The sequence below is a fragment of the Oncorhynchus mykiss genome, chromosome 30, assembly GCF_057628025.1.
Source record: "Oncorhynchus mykiss isolate SJ-2025 chromosome 30, ASM5762802v1, whole genome shotgun sequence".
Lineage (NCBI taxonomy): Eukaryota > Metazoa > Chordata > Actinopteri > Salmoniformes > Salmonidae > Oncorhynchus > Oncorhynchus mykiss.
In genome coordinates, this window is record NC_143051.1 from 11,507,501 (window position 1) to 11,529,844 (window position 22,344).

The 22,344-nt window shown below is 45.0% G+C and overlaps 1 protein-coding gene across 4 annotated transcripts in view; it reads right to left on the bottom strand.

The window, feature by feature from the left end:
- Positions 1–22,344, bottom strand: part of LOC110487928 (tumor protein D52) — a 40,339-nt gene that overhangs the window by 11,088 nt on the left and 6,907 nt on the right. For 2 of the 4 annotated variants that reach the window (XM_036970861.2, XM_036970860.2), the window contains exons 2-3: positions 117–241; positions 1–25 (exon numbers count right to left, since the gene is read on the bottom strand). The exon at positions 1–25 is cut by the window's left edge and continues 124 nt beyond it. In XM_036970861.2, coding sequence (XP_036826756.1) covers positions 1–25; positions 117–241 — 150 coding nt within the window. Of the gene's footprint in view, positions 26–116; positions 242–7,003; positions 7,342–22,344 lie in introns of those variants that run through there. The other 2 variants (XM_036970858.2, XM_021559845.3) reach the window with 2 other exon arrangements.

Genomic DNA, 22,344 nt, shown 5'->3' on the forward strand with positions numbered 1-22,344 from the left:
ACAGAGTCAAGATCTCATCCTCCACCTTCGAGAGATATGGAGAAAAACAGGGAGACCTGATGAGACGTAGTGGGAGAAAAGACTAAATAAACTCTTTAGGTCTAAGGAAAGGTTACCCTGAGCAGCTCCCCTCGAAGCTCCTCCTGCTCCTCCTCTGTCAGGGTGGGGATGGCAGGGGACACGGCCACTGACGTCACTGCATCCTCCCCTAACTCTGGGGTAAAGTCTGGTCTCACAGCCCCTGGAGAGAGAGAGGGAGGGGGGAGAGAATAGAAGAGAAAAAGAGAGGGAGGGGAGAGAAAGAGAGAGAGAGGGCAAAGATAGAGAGAGAGAGAGAGAGAGTTCAGAGAGACATCCTCACACACAAAGGGTTTCCTGTCCTCAAAGACATAATAGGACCATGCCAACATTAGCTGTCAATCTGAGTAGTATCTCTCCTTCTGAAGAGGAGGAAGATGATGAAGACATGGACAAAAGATAGTCCACAGGGGGTGGATGATGGGAGTTGGAGGACCAGCTAGATTGAGACATAGCCTCTGAAGATGGACACTAGCTCAGGGGGAATCACACATATAGGCAAATCTACTTGTATGTCTGACACTGAGCTTTGAGCAGGCCAGTCAGGGCTGTACGCTGTAGGAAAGACAACACATTAATAACCTTTCTGGACGGAGCCGTTCTGAGAAAGCAGGAGAGAGAAACAGAGGTGGTTCAGAACAGAGGTGTCAATCAACAAGACACACTGCCAAGTGGAATAACAACTCAAATAACTAATTACTAGGTAACTAATATACTCTACTGTCAATATCACATTCTGCTGATTTTTTCAGTTATTTTATTTCACCTTTATTTAACTAGTCAAGTCAGTTAAGAACAAATTCTTATTTACAATGATGACCTACCCCGGCCAAACCATCCCCTAACCCGGGACGACGCTGGGCCAATGGGTTAACTGCCTTGTTCAGGGGCATAACGACAGATTTTTACGTTGTCAGCTCGGGGATTCGATCCAGCAACCTTTCGGTTACTGGCCCAACGCTCTAACCACTAGGCTACCTGCCGCATTAATATGGAGTTGGTCCCCCTTTGCTGCTATAACAGCCTCCACTCTTCTGGGAAGGCTTTCTATTAGATGTTGGAACATTGCTGCAGGGACTTGCTTCCATTCAGCCACAAGAGCATTAGTGAGGTCGGGTACTGATGTTGGGTGATTAGGCCTGGTTCGCAGTCGGCGTTCCAATTCATCCCAAATGTGTTCGATGGGGTTAAGGTCAGGGCTCTGTTAAGGCCAGTCAAGTTCTTCCACACTGATCACTGACAAACCATTTCTGTATGTACCCCGCTTTGTGCACGGGGACATTGTCATGCTGAAACAGGAAAGGGCCTCCCCCAAACTGTTGCCACAAAGATGGAAGAACAAAGTGTATAAAATGTCATTGTATGTTGTAGTGTTAAGATTTCCCTTCACTGGAACTAAGGGGCCCGAACCATGAAAAACAGCCCCAGACCATTATTCCTCCTCCACAAAACCTTTGTTGGCACTATGCATTCAGGCAGATAGCATTCTCCTGGCATCCGCCAAGCCCAGATTCGTCCTTCGGACTACCAGATGGTGAAGTGTGATTCATCACTCCAGAGAATGCGTTTCCACTGCTCCAGTGTCCAATGGCGGCGAGCTTTACACCAGTCTAGCCAACGCTTGGCATTGCGCTTGGTGATCTTAGGTTTGTGTGCGGCTGCTCGGCCATGGAAACCCATTTCATGAAGCTCCCGACGAACAGTTCTTGTGCTGACGTTGCTTCCAGAGGCAGTTTGGAACTCGGTAGTGAGTGTTGCAGAAGACGGCTGATTCAGCTTCAGCACTCAGAGGTCCCGTTCTGTGAGCTTGTGTGGCCTACCACTTCACCAGCTGAGCCGTTGTTGCTCCTATATGTTTCCACTTCACAATAATAGACAGTTATAGATGACTGGGGTAACTCTAGCAGGGCAGAAATTTGACAAACTGACTTATTGGAAAGGTAGCATTCTGTGACGGTGCCACGTTGAAAGTCACCGAGCTCTTCAGAAAGGACATTCTACTGCCAATGTTTGTCTATGGAGATTGCATGGTTGTGTGCTCAAATTTATAGTACTGTCAGCAACGGGTTTGGCTGAAATAGCCGAATCCACTAATTTGAAGGGATGTCCACATTCTTTGGTATATATAGTGTATTAGGACCTCTGATCCTATAGTTGATTAGGGTTAACTATTGTTATGGTTACAGTAGTTTCCTATAATTGATTAGGATTATATATATATATATATATATATATATAAATAAATAAAATGTGTTGCTATGGTAATAGAAGTTCACATACAGAATCATAGCTGGCATGGGTCTGTGGTTGGTACCTTACCTGTATGTATGATGGTTGATTGTCTCAGTACCTTATGGTTCGATTGCCATTTATGAAAGCAGGAAGAAATGTTGTTGGAGCTACTTGATACTAAACCAGTGATGAATCTGACTTAAAAGAGATGGAATTACCTTATTTTCATTAGTGTGGTCGACCACACTATCACCTCCTCGCCTCCCTCTACATTCCTACAGCCAGACACTAGCATCTCCTCCTCACATTCCCAACATATTTCCAGACTTGATAGATGACAAGGTCATAGACTGTTCTCTCTACTATCGCATGGCAAGCGGTTCCGGAGCTCCAAGTCTAGGTCCAAAAGGCTCCTTAACAGCTTCTACTTCCCAAGCCATAAGACTGCTGAACAATGAATCAGATGGCTACATAGACTATTTACATTGACCCCTCCCCCCTTTGTTTTTACACTGCTGCTACTCACTGTTTATTATCTTTGCATAGTCACTTTACCTCTACCTACATGTACATGTTACTTCAATTTCCTCAACTAACCTGTACCCCTGCACATTGACTCGGTACCCCCTGTATATAGTCTCGTTATTGTTATTTTATTGTGTTACGTTTTATTTCATTTTTTTATTTTATTTTATTTAGTAAATATTTTCTTATCTCTATTTCTTGAACTGCATTGTTGGTTAAGGGCTCGTAAGTAAGCATTTCACGGTAAGGTATACTACACATGTTGTATTCGACACATGAGACAAATAACATTTCATTTGACTAGAATATAACAAATGGCACTACGTAACACCGACAGGTACTGCTCGTCAAATCAAAAAGGATATCCTGAGTGATAACACTTTATTTGAACGATACCTACATAAGAACTTCATAACACATTCATAACCCATACATAACACAATCATAGTCCATACATAACAATCATAGCCCATACATAACACAATCATAACCCATACATAACACATTCATAGCCCATACATAACACAATCATAGCCATAGCCCATACATAACACAATCATAACACATTCATAGCCCATACATAACACATTCATAACCCAATCATAACCTATACATAACACAATCATAACCCATACATAACACATTCATAACACATTCATAACCCATACATAACACAATCATAACCCATACATAACACAATCATAACCCATACATAACCCATACATAACACAATCATAACCCATACATAACACAATCATAACCCATACATAACACAATCATAACCCATACATAACACATTCATAGCCCATACATAACACAATCATAACCCATACATAACACAATCATAACCCATACATAACACAATCATAGCCCATACATAACAATCATAACCCATACATAACCCATACATAACACATTCATAACCCATACATAACACATTCATAACCCATACATAACACATTCATAGCCCATACATAACACAATCATAGCCCATACATAACACATTCATAGCCCATACATAACACATTCATAACCCAATCATAACCCATACATAACACATTCATAACACATTCATAACCCATACATAACCCATGCATAACACAATCATAGCCCATGCATAACACAATCGTAACCCATACATAACACATTCATAGCCCATACATAACACGGGCTATGATAGCCCATACATAACCCATACATAACACATTCATAACCCATACATAACACATTCATAACCCATACATAACACATTCATAGCCCATACATAACACATTCATAACCCAATCATAACCCATACACAACACAATCATAACCCATACATAACACAATCATAGCCCATACATAACACAATCATAACACAATCATAGCCCATACATAACACATTCATAACCAAATCATAGCCCATACATAACACAATCATAGCCCATACATAACACAATCATAGCCCATACATAACACAATCATAACCCATACATAACACAATCATAGCCTATACATAACACAATCATAGCCCATACATAACCCATACATAACACAATCATAGCCCATACATAACACATTCATAACCCATACATAACACATTCATAACCCATACATAACACAATCATAGCCCATACATAACACAATCATAACCCATACATAACACATTCATAACACATTCATAACCCATACATAACACATTCATAACCCATACATAACCCATGCATAACACAATCATAGCCCATGCATAACACAATCATAACCCATACATAACACATTCATAGCCCATACATAACACGGGCTATGATAGCCCGTACATAACCCATACATAACACAATCATAGCCCATACATAACACAATCATAGCCCATACATAACACAATCATAGCCCATACATAACACATTCATAACCCATACATAACCCAATCATAGCCCATACATAACACAATCATAGCCCATACATAACACAATCATAGCCCATGCATAACACCTTCATAACCCATACATAACACATTCATAACCCATACATAACACAATCATAGCCCATACATAACACAATCATAACCCATACATAACACAATCATAGCCCATACATAACACAATCATAACCCATACATAACACAATCATAGCCCATACATAACACAATCATAGCCCATACATAACACAATCATAGCCCATACATAACACAATCATAACCCATACATAACACAATCATAGCCCATACATAACACAATCATAACCCATACATAACACAATCATAGCCCATACATAACACAATCATAGCCCATACATAACACAATCATAGCCCATACATAACACAATCATAGCCCATGCATAACACCTTCATAACCCATACATAACACATTCATAACCCATACATAACCCATACAGAACACAAGTGAAATTGTGACAACGGAAGTATCAACTTGCGGTTGTTGACATGAGCATTTATGAAAATCCTTATGTAGCCTACTGTTTATGTATGCGTTATATGATGTTGTTATGCAGTTCTTGTGTAGGCTTCAAAGTGTTACCAGATGGTGTTTGTTAGCTACTGTCTGGAGGGCTGTTCAGGACCAGGAATAAACAGGATGTACTGTTCCATCAATCCATCCTTTTTGACTTGAACAGTTAGTTCCAGGGTAAGGGACAGGAAGTAAGACGAACAACAGAGTGAAGAGTGACTTTCTCCCTAATAGGCTACAGAACAGACTGACTGGTCTCAAGAAGGAGTATTAACAAGTAGAAGCATGCTCATCAATGTTGCTCAAAATAGTGCCAATCTAACAGAAATGTACCCAGTTTGGAATATCACAATCATAAATCACATTTCCATGAGAGAGAAAATTGTGTAGATCTATGCTTAATCAAATTAGATCAAATGCTCAAGACATTTTACACTCTCACCTCTTCCTGACCTCTCCCTTTCTATTGTCTCTCCTCCCGCCTCTTGATGACAAGGCAGTGCCACTCAGGTGTCAGCGGTCCAGGTCTCCATACTGCTGACAGTGACAGATCTGAGTGACCTACACCATCAGCCCAGATCATGGGGGGGGGGGGTTCTACCTTACATGGCCTAGAGTCCTTGGTTTCTGTACTGACAACAGGCTCACTTCCTATTTAACTCTCTTAAACCAGGAAATTCACTGAAAATGAACCAATTTAAAAATGTTTTTTTTTTTTTTTAATTCTTCAATGCATGATTTTTCTAGCCTTTATCCCTGAGCTGTGTTGACTGTTGAACCCCCCCCCCCCCCCCCCCCACACACACACACACACACAGGACTGCCAGCATAGTTAAACAGTCACTTAAACTCTTTGTTATACATTCTTTGACTAATATTTGTTTAAAGGGATTTCCCTATGATACCATCTTTATAATTTCTCATTGCTTGACCAAGCCCCTACGATGCCATTAAACCGCTCTAGGTTTGACAACACCACTTTAGGTTTGACTACACCACTTTAGGTTTGACAACACCACTTTAGGTTTGACTACACCACTTTAGGTTTGACTACACCACTTTAGGTTTGACTACACCACTTTAGGTTTAACTACACCACTTTAGGTTTGACTAAACCACTTTAGGTTTGACAACACCACTTTAGGTTTGACTAAACCACTTTAGGTTTGACAACACCACTTTAGGTTTGACTACACCACTTTAGGTTTGACTACACCACTTTAGGTTTGAAATCCTTCTAGGTTTGACTACACCACTTTAGGTTTGACTACACCACTTTAGGTTTGACTACACCACTTTAGGTTTGACAACACCACTTTAGGTTTGACTACACCACTTTAGGTTTGACTAAACCACTTTAGGTTTGACTAAACCACTTTAGGTTTGACTAAACCACTTTAGGTTTGACTAAACCACTAGGTTTGAAACAATTCTAGGTTTCTTTCTATGAGTGTGTTCATTGTGAGCTTGTCAGAACGAAGTCTGTTTGACATCTGCTCCAAACAGACCCTCTTACTCAACAGGTCAGGATGTGATGGCAAAAGTACGCAGTCACACACAAACGCCCCCCGCCCACACTCTCACAAATCAAGAAACTCAAATAATCCATCCCCCTCTCTCTCACATGACCCCCTCCCACCCCCTCTATCGCTTGTTGCCTTTCCAAACACCCTATAACAAATACAAACTTCCTCACTCATTCCCCCACACACTGCTCTGGTTACCTCTGGCTCTGACAGTCACTTGCGGTGAGCCTGGTGGTGTTACATTGAAGCTGGGAGACAGATAGAGGTAGCTGCTATTCACCCCCTGCTCAAAGTCAAATGGAGACTTGTATTCCTGCTCCAGAGGGTCCATGGCTGTTGCCTGGATGGGTTAGGTGGCTGGCTAGCTGGCCGGCCTCCCACTACAACGACTCATAGAACCCCGTTGCTGCTGCCACTAATTTCCTGCATGTGATAGGGCGCATGCAACTGGGGCACAACTCACTCACTGCTCTGATTGTCCTCTCCTGTCTCCTGGTCTGGTAGCACACGGCACTTCTGTGTTGTGTGTGTGTGTGTGTGTGTGTGTGTGTGTGTGTGTGTGTGTGTGTGTTTGTGTGTGTGTGTTTTGTGACGTATGTTGTGTGGGTTATATGTCAGTATGTGTGTGTTGCAGTCGGACACACACACAGCTCTAGCCAAGGCTAGCCTCCTAGCCTGTCTGTCTGTCTCTGGGTCTGTCTGTCCGTCTTTGGGTCTGTCTGTCCGTCTCTGGGTCTGTCTGTCCGTCTCTGGGTCTGTCTGTCCGTCTCTGGGTCCGTCCGTCCGTCTCTGGGTCTGTCTGTCCGTCCGTCCGTCCGTCTCTGGGTCTGTCCGTCCGTCTTTGGGTCTGTCTGTCCGTCTTTGGGTCTGCCTGTCCGTCTTTGGGTCTGTCCGTCCGTCTTTGGGTCTGTCTGTCCGTCTTTGGGTCTGTCTGTCCGTCTCTGGGTCTGTCTGTCCGTCTCTGGGTCCGTCCGTCCGTCTCTGGGTCTGTCTGTCCGTCCGTCCGTCCGTCTCTGGGTCTGTCCGTCCGTCCGTCCGTCCGTCTCTGGGTCTGTCCGTCTGTCTGTCTCTGGGTCTGTCCGTCCGTCCGTCTCTGGGTCTGTCCGTCCGTCCGTCTCTGGGTCTGTCTGTCCGTCCGTCCGTCCGTCTCTGGGTCTGTCTGTCCGTCCGTCTCTGGGTCTGTCCGTCTGTCTGTCTCTGGGTCTGTCCGTCCGTCCGTCTCTGGGTCTGTTCGTCCGTCCGTCTCTGGGTCTGTCTGTCCGTCCGTCTCTGGGTCTGTCCGTCTGTCTGTCTCTGGGTCTGTCTGTCTGTCTCTGGGTCTGTTCGTCCGTCCGTCTCTGGGTCTGTCTGTCCGTCCGTCTCTGGGTCTGTTCGTCTGTCCGTCTCTGGGTCTGTTCGTCCGTCCGTCTCTGGGTCTGTTCGTCCGTCCGTCTCTGGGTCTGTCTGTCTGTCTCTGGGTCTGTTCGTCCGTCCGTCTCTGGGTCTGTTCGTCCGTCCGTCTCTGGGTCTGTTCGTCCGTCCGTCTCTGGGTCTGTCTGTCTGTCTCTGGGTCTGTTCGTCCGTCCGTCTCTGGGTCTGTCCGTCCGTCCGTCTCTGGGTCTGTCCGTCCGTCCGTCTCTGGGTCTGTTCGTCCGTCCGTCTCTGGGTCTGTCTGTCCGTCTCTGGGTCTGTTCGTCCGTCCGTCTCTGGGTCTGTTCGTCCGTCCGTCTCTGGGTCTGTTCGTCCGTCCGTCTCTGGGTCTGTCTGTCTGTCTCTGGGTCTGTTCGTCCGTCCGTCTCTGGGTCTGTTCGTCTGTCTGTCTCTGGGTCTGTCCGTCCGTCCGTCTCTGGGTCTGTTCGTCTGTCCGTCTCTGGGTCTGTTCGTCCGTCCGTCTCTGGGTCTGTCTTTCTGCTGCAGGCTCATATGACAAGCAGCCAGACAGGCAGGCCGAGGCAGCTTAACTACAGTCGTTCTGTGGCGTTAATGAGTTACCTTCCCTTTCCCCTTCGCTCTCTACCGACGCTGCAATCACCAACCACCACAATCACAGTCAGTCACCTGGTAACTTGGCTTGTCTGTTGTAAATAATCGCAAAGGCCACTGGTGGATTGCTGCCATCCACAGATTCTGATTCAGCACAATCAGGAGGTTTTGAAAGTAAAAGAGCATGAAGCTGCTAGGCTAGCTAGAGTTTATGGCATGCAGGAGCTCTTCTGTGACAATTACACCAATCCTGCAGCTCGAGTATCCAGCCCTGGTCACTCTCCCCCTCTCATCCCTCCCTCCGTCAGTTGCCCACCACTGCCATCTAAGGAAATACAGGGTTCCATTTGTCGGTTGGTCACATGACAAGCTCAGGCTCGGGAGAGGGCAGGCCCGTGAGATGGAAGCAGGCGTAATCGGCAGTGTCCCAGATTATAGCGAGCTGCTAATCCAGTTCAGATTGTCCAGCTTGGAGCCACACTGTACTGTTACTGAACAGAGAGACCAGACTGTACTGTTACTGAACAGAGAGACCAGACTGTACTGTTACTGAAGAGAGAGACTAGACTGTACTGTTACTGAACAGAGAGACCAGACTGTAATGTTACTGAACAGAGAGACCAGGGAGCTAGGCTGTACTGTTACTGAACAGAGAGACCAGACTGTACTGTTACTGAACAGAGAGACCAGACTGTACTGTTACTGAACAGAGAGACCAGACTGTACTGTTACTGAACAGAGAGACCAGACTGTACTGTTACTGAACAGAGAGACCAGACTGTACTGTTACTGAACAGAGAGACCAGACTGTACTGTTACTGAACAGAGAGACCAGACTGTAATGTTACTGAACAGAGAGACCAGGGAGCTAGGCTGTACTGTTACTGAACAGAGAGACCAGACTGTACTGTTACTGAACAGAGAGACCAGACTGTACTGTTACTGAACAGAGAGACCATACTGTACTGTTACTGAACAGAGAGACCAGACTGTACTGTTACTGAAGAGAGAGACCAGGCTGAAATGTTACTGAACAGAGAGACCAGGGAGCTAGGCTGTACTGTTACTGAACAGAGAGACCAGACTGTACTGTTACTGAACAGAGAAACCAAACTGTACTGTTACTGAACAGAGAGACCAGGGAGCTAGGCTGTACTGTTACTGAACAGAGAGACCACACTGTACTGTTACTGAACAGAGAGACCAGACTGTACTGTTACTGAACAGAGAGACCAGACTGTACTGTTACTGTACAGAGAGACCAGGGAGCTAGGCTGTACTGTTACTGAACAGAGAGACCAGGGAGCTAGGCTGTACTGTTACTGAACAGAGAGACCAGGGAGCTAGGCTGGGCTCCCGAATGGCGCAGCGGTCTAAGGTACTGGCATGTCACTACAGACCCTGGTTCGATTCCAGGCTGTATCACAACCGGCCATGATTGGGAGATCCATAGGGCGGAGCACAATTGGCCCAGCCCCAATCCGGGTTAGGCCGGGGTAGGCAGTCATTGTAAATAAGAATTTGTTCTTAACTGACATGCCTAGTTAAATGAAGGTTAAAATAATAAAACAATAAAGAATTGTTCCTATCCAGACAGCTGCATGTGCAAAGAGCCATAGACTTGATGTCCTGTCCTGCCAATGCAGTGAGAAAGTTAGAGACGCTCATACATCATACCCCAAGACATAACATCATACCCCAATGAATATTATACCCCACTAGATAACATCATACCCCACGACATGACATCATACCCCAAGAAAAATAACATCATACCCCAAGGTTTAACATCATACCCCACGACACAACATCATACCCTAAGACATAACATCATACCCCAAAACATAACATCATACCCCACGACACAACATCATACCCTAAGACATAACATCATACCCCAAGACACAACATCATACCCCAAGACATAACATCATACCCCAAAACATAACATCATACCCCACGACACAACATCATACCCCAAGGTTTAACATCATACCCCACGACACAACATCATACCCCAAGGTTTAACATCATACCCCACGACACAACATCATACCCCAAGACATGACATCATACCCCAAGACATAACATCATACCCCAAGACATAACATCATACCCCAAGACATAACATCATACCCCAAGGTTTAACATCATACCCCACGACACAACATGATACCCTAAAGACATAACATCATACCCCATGACATAACATCTCTAACAGCTCACTATTACAATAAAATCGGAGGTTACATTTTTTGGGGTATGATATTTGTTCCTCTCTCACTCATCATTATTCACAATTCATTCAGGATTATTCGTAATCATGGTAGCACCCACATTAATGTATTGGTTTTTAGAAATGTTTATTCTTATTTACATTAAAAGTGACTACAAAATAACAAAGTACATTATTTACCATTTATTTCTATTGGGCACAAAATCATCTAAAATACAAACAAAACAAACAGCACAGGAATCCAACACATTTGTAGTCACAAGCTTGATGCAGTCACCGCATGCTATGAATATGGGACCAAATACTTAACTTATTACTTTCATACACATACCGTGCCTTCGGAAAGTACTCAGACCCCTTGACTTTTTCCACATTTTGTTACGTTACAGCCCCCTTACGTTTTTTTTAAATTGTACTTATCAATCTACACACAATATCCCATAATGACAAAGCAAAAACATATATTTTCGCTAATAACAAAATAAAACGGAAATATCACATTTACATAAGTATTCAGACCCTTTCCTCAGTGCTTTGTTGAAGCACCTTTGGCAGAGATTACAACCTTGAGTCTTCTTGGCTATGACGCTACAAGCTTGGCACACCTGTATTTGGGGAGTTTCTCCCGTTCTTCTCTGCAGATCCTCTCAACCTCTGACAGGTTGGATGGGGAGCGTTGCTGCACACCTATTTTCAGGTCTCTCCAGAGATATTGGATCGGGTTCAAGTCTGGGCTCTGGCTGGGCAACTAAAGGACATTCAGAGACGTGTCCCGAAGCCACTCCTGCGTCGTCTTGGCTGTGTGCTTAGGGTCGTTGTCCTGTTGGAAGGTGAACCTTCGCCCAAGAGGTCCTGAGCGCTCTGGAGCAGGTTTTTATGATTGCTGGAGTGCTGCAGAGATGGTTGTGCTTCTGGAAGGTTCTCCCATCTCTACAGAGGAACTCTGGAGCTCTGTCAGAGTGACCATCGGGTTCTTTGTCACGTCCCTGACCAAGGCCCTTCTCCACTGATTGCTCAGTTTGGCCGGGCGGCCAACTCTAGGAAGAGTCTTGGTGGTTCAAAACTTTTTCCATTTAAGAATGATGGAGGCCACTGTGTTCTTGGGGACCTTCAATGCTGATGATCAATGGAAACAGGATGCAGCAGAGCTCAATTTTGAGTTTCAGAGCAAAGGGTCTGAATACTTATTTAATAAGATATGTTTTTTAGTTTTAATACATTTGTAAAAATTCAAAAAACCTGTTTTCGCTTAGTCTTTATGGGGTATTGTGTGTAGGTTGCTGAGGATTTAATTTAATCCATTTTAGATTAAGGCTGTAACGTAACAAAATGTGGAAAAGGTCAAGGGATCTGAACACTTTCCGAATGCACCGTAAGTGAATTCGTCCCAAAACTTTTGGTCCCCTAAAATGGTACAAAAAGTGCTGTAATTTGTAAAATGGTTCACCCGATACGGATGAAGATTAAAGCTGACAGTCTGCACTTTAACCTCATAGTCATTGTATAATTTCAGTACAGAGCCAAAACAAAACAAAAAGTTGTCAGTGTCCCAATACTGAGCTCACTGTCCGACGCCTGAGCTGGTGTACAGTACAGGCCAGGGTTTCCGTCAGGAAAATGTGGCGCCGGACATTTGGCCAGCATTTAAAATTTACCCGACATTTGAGAAATTTAGCGGACTCATATGCATTGGGTGCGTAACCTGATAAGGGCGTCCACCCAAACTGCTCAGAATGACAGGAATCACATTTAGATGATGCTAGTTTATATTAAAAGAACATGCAACTCGAGGATGCAACACTGCACGTCCTTCTTACCGAATTCCGATGGGCATTTGAAGATTTTATAAAAACTTTTCCCTCAGCCAACAAGACGAGTAACGAGTAGCAAAAGCACTAGCCTATGTCAATCTACTATCCCACATAGTAGACACGTTTACTTATTCAATTGGTCAGTTTGTCGTTCTGTGCGATAAATAGTCTATTCCAAATAAACTCTGGGACAGTTGTGGGATGATAGATCCCAAATTCATACAACCAGTAGACCAATGAGGCTGACTTTGTCTTGGTAAGGGACATATGTCCTAGCAACCACGGGTGTTGGATTTTGAACTATGTAAACTAGCCTGCACGTTTTCCTTTGTAGAGAATAGGGACCAGTGGGATATATGAAGCAGAGAGTCTGTTACAGTATCGCAAGGCTGTGATCGAGTTTGGTAACAATGAGGCCTTACACTGCTTCCAATCAGCAAGTTCCTCACTAGCAGGCAGGCAGGCAGACACACACACACACACAAATCAAGGCCAGGTTAACCTGATCTCTTCATTCTCTCTGCAGTCAGTGAAAATCATTTTATAGGTCCCGGATGTTTGCTTTCCGACTGGTCCTTGTTGGCGGGCTGCCAAAGCATGCATCACTCAATAAGATGACATTACAGAACAGCCTTGAGACACTCGTAAACAAGCCTACATGAAAATAGACAGCACAATTCAGTCACGGATCACGGAAAGCACCCTGTAAGCTGAATAGTCACACTTCCTACTCAACTAGTATAACCGTACACTTGTTTTACCATATGAGGAAATTGAGTAATAGACTAACTGTTGTTGAATCCATGCAGCTTCTCCATTTAGGCACAGGTTATCCTCTTGATTCAACCCAAGTTGTGGTTCTCCCCCCCCCACACACACACACAAAACAGCAGCCATCACGGTCAGACTGGAACAAAGACGTTCTTTAAGTGTTTAATACACCACAGCCTCTAATCCATTAGTATATTACAGACGCACAGTGTCACATGATGGTGGTGAGGCCCAAACAGGAATCATCAGTGTCACATGATGGTGGTGAGGCCCAAACAGGAATCATCAGTGTCACATATGGTGGTGGTGAGGCCCAAACAGGAATCATCAGTGTCACATGATTGTAGTGAGGCCCAAACAGGAATCATCAGTGTCACATGGTGGTGGGGCCAAAACAGGAATCATGGGACATTGGCTGGCTGGAAGACGACTCTCTAGCCCAGACCCAGCACAGCTGTGGCTAGCCACAGTCAGTCATTGGCAGTAGGGAAGCCAGACAGTGTGGAGACGAAGAGACCCCTCACTGTAATGTTAGTGTTCCCCCAGCCATTCTGGGCCCCTCTACAGCTGACTGTAATGTTAGTGTTCCCCCAGCCATTCTGGGCCCCTCTACAACTGACTGTAATGTTAGTGTTCCCCCAGCCATTCTGGGCCCCCCTTTAACTTACAGCCAGTCGACAGCCCGGCCAAATCTCAAGCTCTGATGGAAAATTCACAAAGAAATAGACCCTGTAATGAAATCCCAATGGCAACAGTTTACAGCACGGTGTTGTTGGAATCCTGTACAGTAATCCTGTCCATGGAATCCTGTACAGTAATCCTGTCCATGGAATCCTGTACAGTATTCCTGTCCATTGAATCCTGTACAGTAATCCTGTACAGTAATCCTGTCCATGGAATCCTGTACAGTAATCCTGTACAGTAATCCTGTCCATGGAATCCTGTACAGTAATCCTGTACAGTAATCCTGTCCATTGAATCCTGTACAGTAATCCTGTCCATGGAATCCTGAACAGTAATCCTATACAGTAATCCTGTCCATTGAATCCTGTACAGTAATCCTGTCCATGGAATCCTGAACAGTAATCCTGTACAGTAATCCTGTCCATTGAATCTTGTACAGTAATCCTGTCCATGGAATCCTGTACAGTAATCCTGTACAGTAATCCTGTCCATGGAATCCTGTACAGTAATCCTGTACAGTAATCCTGTCCATTGAATCCTGTACAGTAATCCTGTCCATGGAATCCTGAACAGTAAGGAAGTGGGGCTATCAAGGGGTCTTGCCTCGAGAATAATAACGAAGTTAACAACTGAATGAGATCAAAGATGGGAGACTGCAGGCTTTTCTTCTGTGATCCTTCTCATACAGGCCTGGTCTTTGATCAGGGGACTGACTAGGAGGGAAGTTATGGCAAGTAATATCAACAGATGAGCAGACCCTTCAGGGATAGAAGTATGGAATGGACATTCCATTGCAGATGACATGACAAGGAATCTGACAAGTCCTATCCTGTTATGTTTAGGATAATGTTCCGCTGGAGATTTCCCTGAAAATAAACCACTATCTGGTCTGCTGTATCACTGTCTTCCCCTTGCTATTACCATAATGCATCTCTGTAGCCTATTTGTTAAAGAAACATTTTGAGTTGCAACAGTTAGCATAACCTAAAGTTTCATAACCCTGATTCAAGCCAATAGCAGTGTAAAACAAGTCAGGTCTAAATGCAAAGTTAGTCTGATTGATCCTGTATATCTTAGGTCAACAGCAGCAGGTACAGCCCAGGCCAAGTTATACAGCAGGATTCCACAACTGGCGACCCGGTTTAATTTGGACCCCAAGTTCTGAGCAAATGTCTTTTTTTATTTCTTTTTAAATTGTTTGACATAAAAGACTGCAAAAACACCCGGAAATGTTGCTCCAAGTGATTTTAATTTAAGAAATCTTCCCCCAAGTATTCCCACGCATGACAGAGACACGTGATCGTATACAAATGTAAACAAGGTTTGAAATGATTGTTTTAGACAAACACATCTGTTTGGGCTTCTTACAGTCAATTTGAAGTCTACACATTGTTTGTAATTATAAACTGAGTGGTTGGATCCCTGAATGCTGATTCAGCCGTGGTATATCAGACCATATACCACCATAGGTATGGAACAAAAAAACATGTATTTTTTTACTGGTATAATTACATTGGTAACCAGTTTATAACAGCAATAAGGCACCTCGGGGGTTTGTGACATACGGACAATATACCATGGCTAAGGGATGTGTCCAGGCACTCTGCGTTGACTCGTGCCTAAGAACAGCCCTTAGCCAATGTTTATTGGCCATATACCACACCCCCTCGGGCCTTTTTGTTGAATTATGTTCTGGTCCCCCAACCATCTGCTCAAGAAAAAAAATTGAATCTAGTTGACGATCCCTGTCATATTGTATTTACATGGGAGGCTGCATGGCAGGTTCCCCTCACTGGAGCATTGGGTAAGCAGCTGTAATAGAAGCTTAGAGAGAAAATATTGGTGACAGACACTAAGAGGCAGAGCAAATGACATATGGACACATCATGAGTCATTCATCATGACACATCAACACACTGGGACTTCAACCAATCCCCTGCTTTTAAACACAGATTCAGGAAGTGAATGATGATTTTTCAAGAGTACAGGATAGGCCAAGTGTCAATAAACCTAATGTCAATTTGAGCTTCTTGTTTCAATTACAAACATCTCTGATGACGACTACTGGCAATTTCTGTCATTCAGCTATAATTTATATCTGCATACTTATACGCAAGAGACATGTGGTGGAAGGGTGTGAAATAGTTTTGAATAGGTTTAAGTTTCATAAGGCCACTTATATCCTTCACTCATAGAAAGCTGCACATGGGCTGATCCACACCACTGAGGGAAATCAACAACGTGTAGGAATAGGTTAGGCTACTTCTGACGAAGACAGAAATCTCCAGTTCCCTCTGACGCTCCTTGACGTTTTAATCAGGCCTTGCAGGTAGAGAGATGTGTCAGTGTCGTCTCGGTCGTGGCTGGAGGGGGCGGATGCTGACGTCTCAGATTCTGAAAGACTTCCTACAAGAGTCAGACCACTCAAATGGAGCTAGTTGTTTCTTATTGAAATCTAATTATAGTAACTTTGCCATGACACCTGTCTTAAGAGTAATTAATATTGTTAAGTGAGGCCGCATCTCAGAGAAAAAGGAGAAAAACTCAGCTTTATAGCTGTTCCGTTGTAGAGCTAGCTTGCGGTCGGTCATGCTACATTATTAAAGGAGATCATTTGGAAATTATTTATTGTGAAGAAAAGTTCAGAATAATGTATTTAAGTGGATTATCTGGGTTGCGTTACTAAGGGCCATAGATAAATTATATGATAACGTTGCCATAAGCTACACTACATGACCAAAAGTATGTGGACACCTGCTCGTCCAACATCTCATTCCAAAATCATGGTCATTAATATGGAGTTGGTCCCCCCTTTTCTGCGATAACAGCCTCCACTCTTCTGGGAATGCTTTAATATGGAGTTGGTCCCCCCTTTGCTGCTATAACAGCCTCCACTCTTCTGGGAAAGCTTTCCACTAGATGCTGGAACGTTGCTGTGTGAACTTGCTTCCATTCAGCTGCAAGAGCATTAGTGAGGCCGGGCACTGATATTGGGCGATTAGGCCTGGCTTGCAGTCGACGTTCCAATTCATCCCAAAGGTGTTCAATGGGGTTGAGGTCAGGGTTCTGTGAAGGCCAGTCAAGTTCTTCCAAACCGGTCTTGACAAACGATTTCTGTATGTACCTCGCTTTGTGCACGGGGGCACTGTCATGCTGAAACAGGAAAGGGCCTTCCCCAAACTGATTCCACACAGTTGGAAGCACAGAATCATCTAGAATGTCATTGTATGCTGTCGTCTTAAGATTTCCCTTTACTGGAACTAAGGGGCCTAGCCCGAACCACAAAAAAAAGCCACGGCCATTATTCCTCCTCCACCAAACTTTACAGTTGGCACTATGCAGTCGGACAGGTAGCGTTCTCCTGGCCAAACCCAGATTCGTCCGTCAGACTGCCAGATGGTGAAGCGTGATTCATCCCTCCAGAGAAGGCGTTTCCATTGCTCCAGTGTCCTATGGCGGCGAGCTCTACGCCACTCCAGCTGACGCTTGGCATTGCGCTTGGTGATCTTAGGCTTGTGTGTGGCTTCTCGGCCATGGAAACCCATTTAATGAAGCTGCCGACAAACAGTTATTGTGCTGACGTTGCTTCCAGAGGCAGTCTGGAACTCGGTAGTGAGTGTTGCATAGTCACATACTTTTGTATATATAGTACATAACATATCGGTTGTGTTAGGCTCTACATTGCCATTCACTCAATAACCATATCTTATTTCATTGTCTGAGTAATAGAGACAGAGATTTCCAGCCTTAACCTTAAACTACATAAAATAGATGTAGGTCTTTGGGTATGACCATTGAGACAACTACGAAACTGCTAGGCCTGTGCTTCCATCATATAGGCCCAAGCTTCTAGGCCTGTGCTTCCATCATACAGGCCCAAGCTTCTAGGCCCAAGCTTCCATCATACAGGCCCAAGCTTCTAGGCCCAAGCTCCCATCATACAGGCCCAAGCTTCTAGGCCCAAGCTTCCATCATACAGGCCCAAGCTTATAGGCCCTAGCTTCCATCATACAGGCCCAAGCTTCAAGGCCTGTGCTTCGATCTTACAGGCCCAAGCTTCTAGGCCTGTGCTTTCATCATACAGGCCCAAGCTTCTAGGCCTGTGCTTTCATCATACAGGCCCAAGCTTCTAGGCCTGTGCTTTCATCATACAGGCCCAAGCTTCTAGGCCCTAGCTTCCATCATACAGGCCCAAGCTTCTAGGCCTGTGCTTTCATCCTTCTTCTTACTTTTGATCCACATTCACACTTTCAGTCAAACCGTTAAAATAAAAATATCCCTTTGGCCCACTTTTGAGGACAATTGCAGCTCACACGTTTGAGTACAATGTCTCCACATCATAGCAGAGGGCTAGATAAGTCAAAATAAATACATCCTATTTAACCGTCAGATATTCCCAGGGAGGGAGAGACATTTCCAGTGACCCCTGACACCGAACCCAAACCGGCTGCTCGCGTGCACCATCGTGCATAGATGTATTTTGTCCCCCCTCACCAAACGCGATCACGACACGCAGGTTAAAATATCAAAACAAACTCTGAACCAATTACATTAATTTGGGGACAGGTCGAAAAGCATTAAACATTTATGGCAATTTAGCTAGCTTGCACTTGCTAGGTAATTTGTCCTATTTAGCTAGTTTGCTGTTGCTAGCTAATTTGTCCTGGGATATACACAGAGTTGTTTACCTGAAATGCACAAGGTCCTCTACTCCGCCAATTAATCCACACATAAAACGGCCAACCCGAATCGTTTCTAGTCATCTCTCCTCCTTCCAGGCCTTTTCTTCTCTTGACTTTATATCGCGATTGGCAATTTTCGTAAATTAAGTGCTTTACTGCCACCGACCTCGTTCGTCTTTCAGTCACCCACGTGTATAACCAATGAGGAGATGGCACATGGGTACCTGCTTCTATGAACCAATGAGGAGATGGCACGTGGGTACCTGCTTCTATGAACCAATGAGGAGATGGGAGAGGCAGGACTTAGAAATAGAACTGACTTCTATTTTAGCCCTTGGCAATGCTGACACTCGTTGGCGCGCGCGAGCAGTGTGTGTTAAGTAACCGATGGAAACTATGGATCTGACAGAAGGGGAAGAACAGGGTGTTTGTTATCAACTCAGGTCATCTAAACAAGCACAGGTGGAGAAGTATAGGATAACTGAACTGGAGACATTCCTTAGGTAACTCTTCTCAGTTACACCGGTAAACCATACAATGAAGCCCTTCCCCACCTCCTGGTAAAACAGTTCCTTTTCAGGCCTTTTTTGTAGAGGGTAGCTGAAAAATGTGGATATATTATTATTTTTTTACCCCTTTTTCTCCCCAATTCCGTGGTATCCAATTGGTAGTTACAGTCTTGTCTCATCGCTGCAACTCCCGTACGGACTCGGGAGAGACGAAGGTCGAGAGCCATGCGTCCTCTGAAACACAACCCAACCAAGCCACACTGCTTCTTGACACAACGCCCACTTAACCCAGAAGCCAGCCACACCAATGTGTCGGAGGAAACACCGTACACCTAGCAACCGTGTCAGCGTGCACTGCACCCGGCCTGCCACAGGAGTTGCTAGTGCGCAATGAGACAAGGACATCCCTGCCAGCCAAACCCTCCCCTAACCAGGATGACGCTGGGCCAATTGTCCGTCGCCCCATGGGTCTCCCGGTCGCGGCCGACTGCGACAGAGCCTGGACTCTAACCAGGATGACGCTGGGCCAATTGTCCGTCGCCCCATGGGTCTCCCGGTCGCGGCCGACTGCGACAGAGCCTGGACTCTAACCAGGATGACGCTGGGCCAATTGTCCGTCGCCCCATGGGTCTCCCGGTCGCGGCCGACTGCGACAGAGCCTGGACTCTAACCAGGATGACGCTGGGCCAATTGTCCGTCGCCCCATGGGTCTCCCGGTCGCGGCCGACTGCGACAGAGCCTGGACTCTAACCAGGATGACGCTGGGCCAATTGTCCGTCGCCCCATGGGTCTCCCGGTCGCGGCCGACTGCAACAGAGCCTGGACTCTAACCAGGATGACGCTGGGCCAATTGTCCGTCGCCCCATGGGTCTCCCGGTCGCGGCCGACTGCGACAGGGCCTGGACTCTAACCAGGATCTCAAGTGGCTCAGCTAACAACTGAGATGCAGTGTCTGCAAAATAGATACCACTCTATATTCATACCAGGGGAATGCCTCAAAAAGGCGTCTTAAAATAGCCATTAATGTACTCTTTCATCTGAATGTATGCTTAATGTTTGAAACCTAGGCCCTGTGGCTGATAATAGTCATTTGGCTCCAGATACAGATCATCACTCCTGTAGCTTTTACCTGAAGCTCTGGCAGCCAACTGAACCTCTCACTCTGTTGCCATGACAGCTGCCTAAGAAGAAAAACCGTGGACTAGTGGTCACGACACCCTGATGAAAACCTTGGCAACGGAGCCAATTCATATCCATACACAGAGTTCACAGTGACAAACTGTTCAGAGTTGAAAATGGACGAAGGTAATAAAAAGGATTGCTTTTTCATATTTCCAGTGGTATGTCAAGAACGCTGCCTTTTGCAGGCTATTAAAGGCCAGGTCTGCTTTTAATAAAAAACGACTTAGATGCAACAGCATCATAAAAAGATGCAATGTTATCCAAAAAAAATACATACTACAAAACGAGCAGATTGACTTCAGGAAACAGCATCCTGCATAGCAGATCACTCGATTTCTGCTGAAAGAAAAGAAAAGCAGGTCACAAAGGCCTTCCTACCTGGCCGCCCCTCCTGCAGAGTACACAAACCAGACTGTCTCTGGCATCATCCTGTTAATCTGCTGTTTAAACAACACGTGGCTCCCTGGTCTGTATACCTGCTGCAGCGAGACGTGAGCAGACAGACATGAAGGGAGAGGAGGAAGGAGAGGGAGCCACGAGGCAGATGGCTGCCCAGCAGGAGGGAGGGAGGGGGGGAGAGAGAGAGAGAGAGAGAGAGAGAGAGAGAGAGAGAGAGAGAGAGAGAGAGAGAGAGAGAGAGAGAGAGAGAGAGAGAGAGAGAGAGAGAGAGAGAGAGAGAGAGAGAGAGAGAGAGAGAGAGAGAGAGAGAGAGAGAGAGAGAGAGAGAGAGAGAGAGAGAGAGAGAGAGAGAGAGAGAGAGAGAGAGAGAGAGACAGAGACAGAGACAGAGACAGAGACAGAGACAGACAGACAGACAGACAGACAGACAGACAGACAGACAGACAGACAGACAGACAGACAGACAGACAGACAGACAGACAGACAGACAGACAGACAGACAGATAGATAGATAGATAGACAGATAGATAGATAGATAGATAGATAGATAGATAGATAGATAGAGTCAAAGCCAGGAAGGATGCATTCAGCTGCTACATGTCTGACCCTGCATCAAACCACCTTCCAAGAGGAATGTTGGAAGGAATGGAAAACCGAGCGGTAGGTGGGAAGAGGGGAAGGAGGGAGGAGAACAGGGAAGTAGTCAGATGGGTGAGGGGTCATAGGGGACTGGAGAGAGGAAGCAGAAGTAGAGAGTGTTGCTGCTGCTCAACACGCTCAAGAGGCATTGGCTACTACCTGAATTGCTCTTGTGCAATGTGTAGCCTAGTTCTGGGCGTAAAATACTAGGCTAGACATGTAGAGACAGGATTTGTTTACAACGTTTCAGAGATGGCAGTAAAACTGAAGAGTGCTGGTAGACTACAAGCCAACATCCTGTAAACAAATGACCCAGAGAACAGTGGTAACAGTACACGTCAGTATCACTTACCAACTAACAAACATTACTATGTCAACAGGCTACGCCTTCATCCAAACTGTGACAATTGAATGATGACTGTCTACATAAAGCTAAACATGGCTATCATCACAAACCTTTAAAAAGGACGAAAGAGATACAGTAAACGGTAATCAATGGGTTATTGATTCAAGCCCAGAACAATCTGTATTTGGTACACAGTAAAGTAGGTGTGACATCTAAAGGTGTGGTGTGTCGGCGTTCCAGCAGCAAACATGGTAAGGCTTATTTTCAACCCACTTCAGTAATAAATAACTGCAAAACAACAAAGCATAAATATATTTC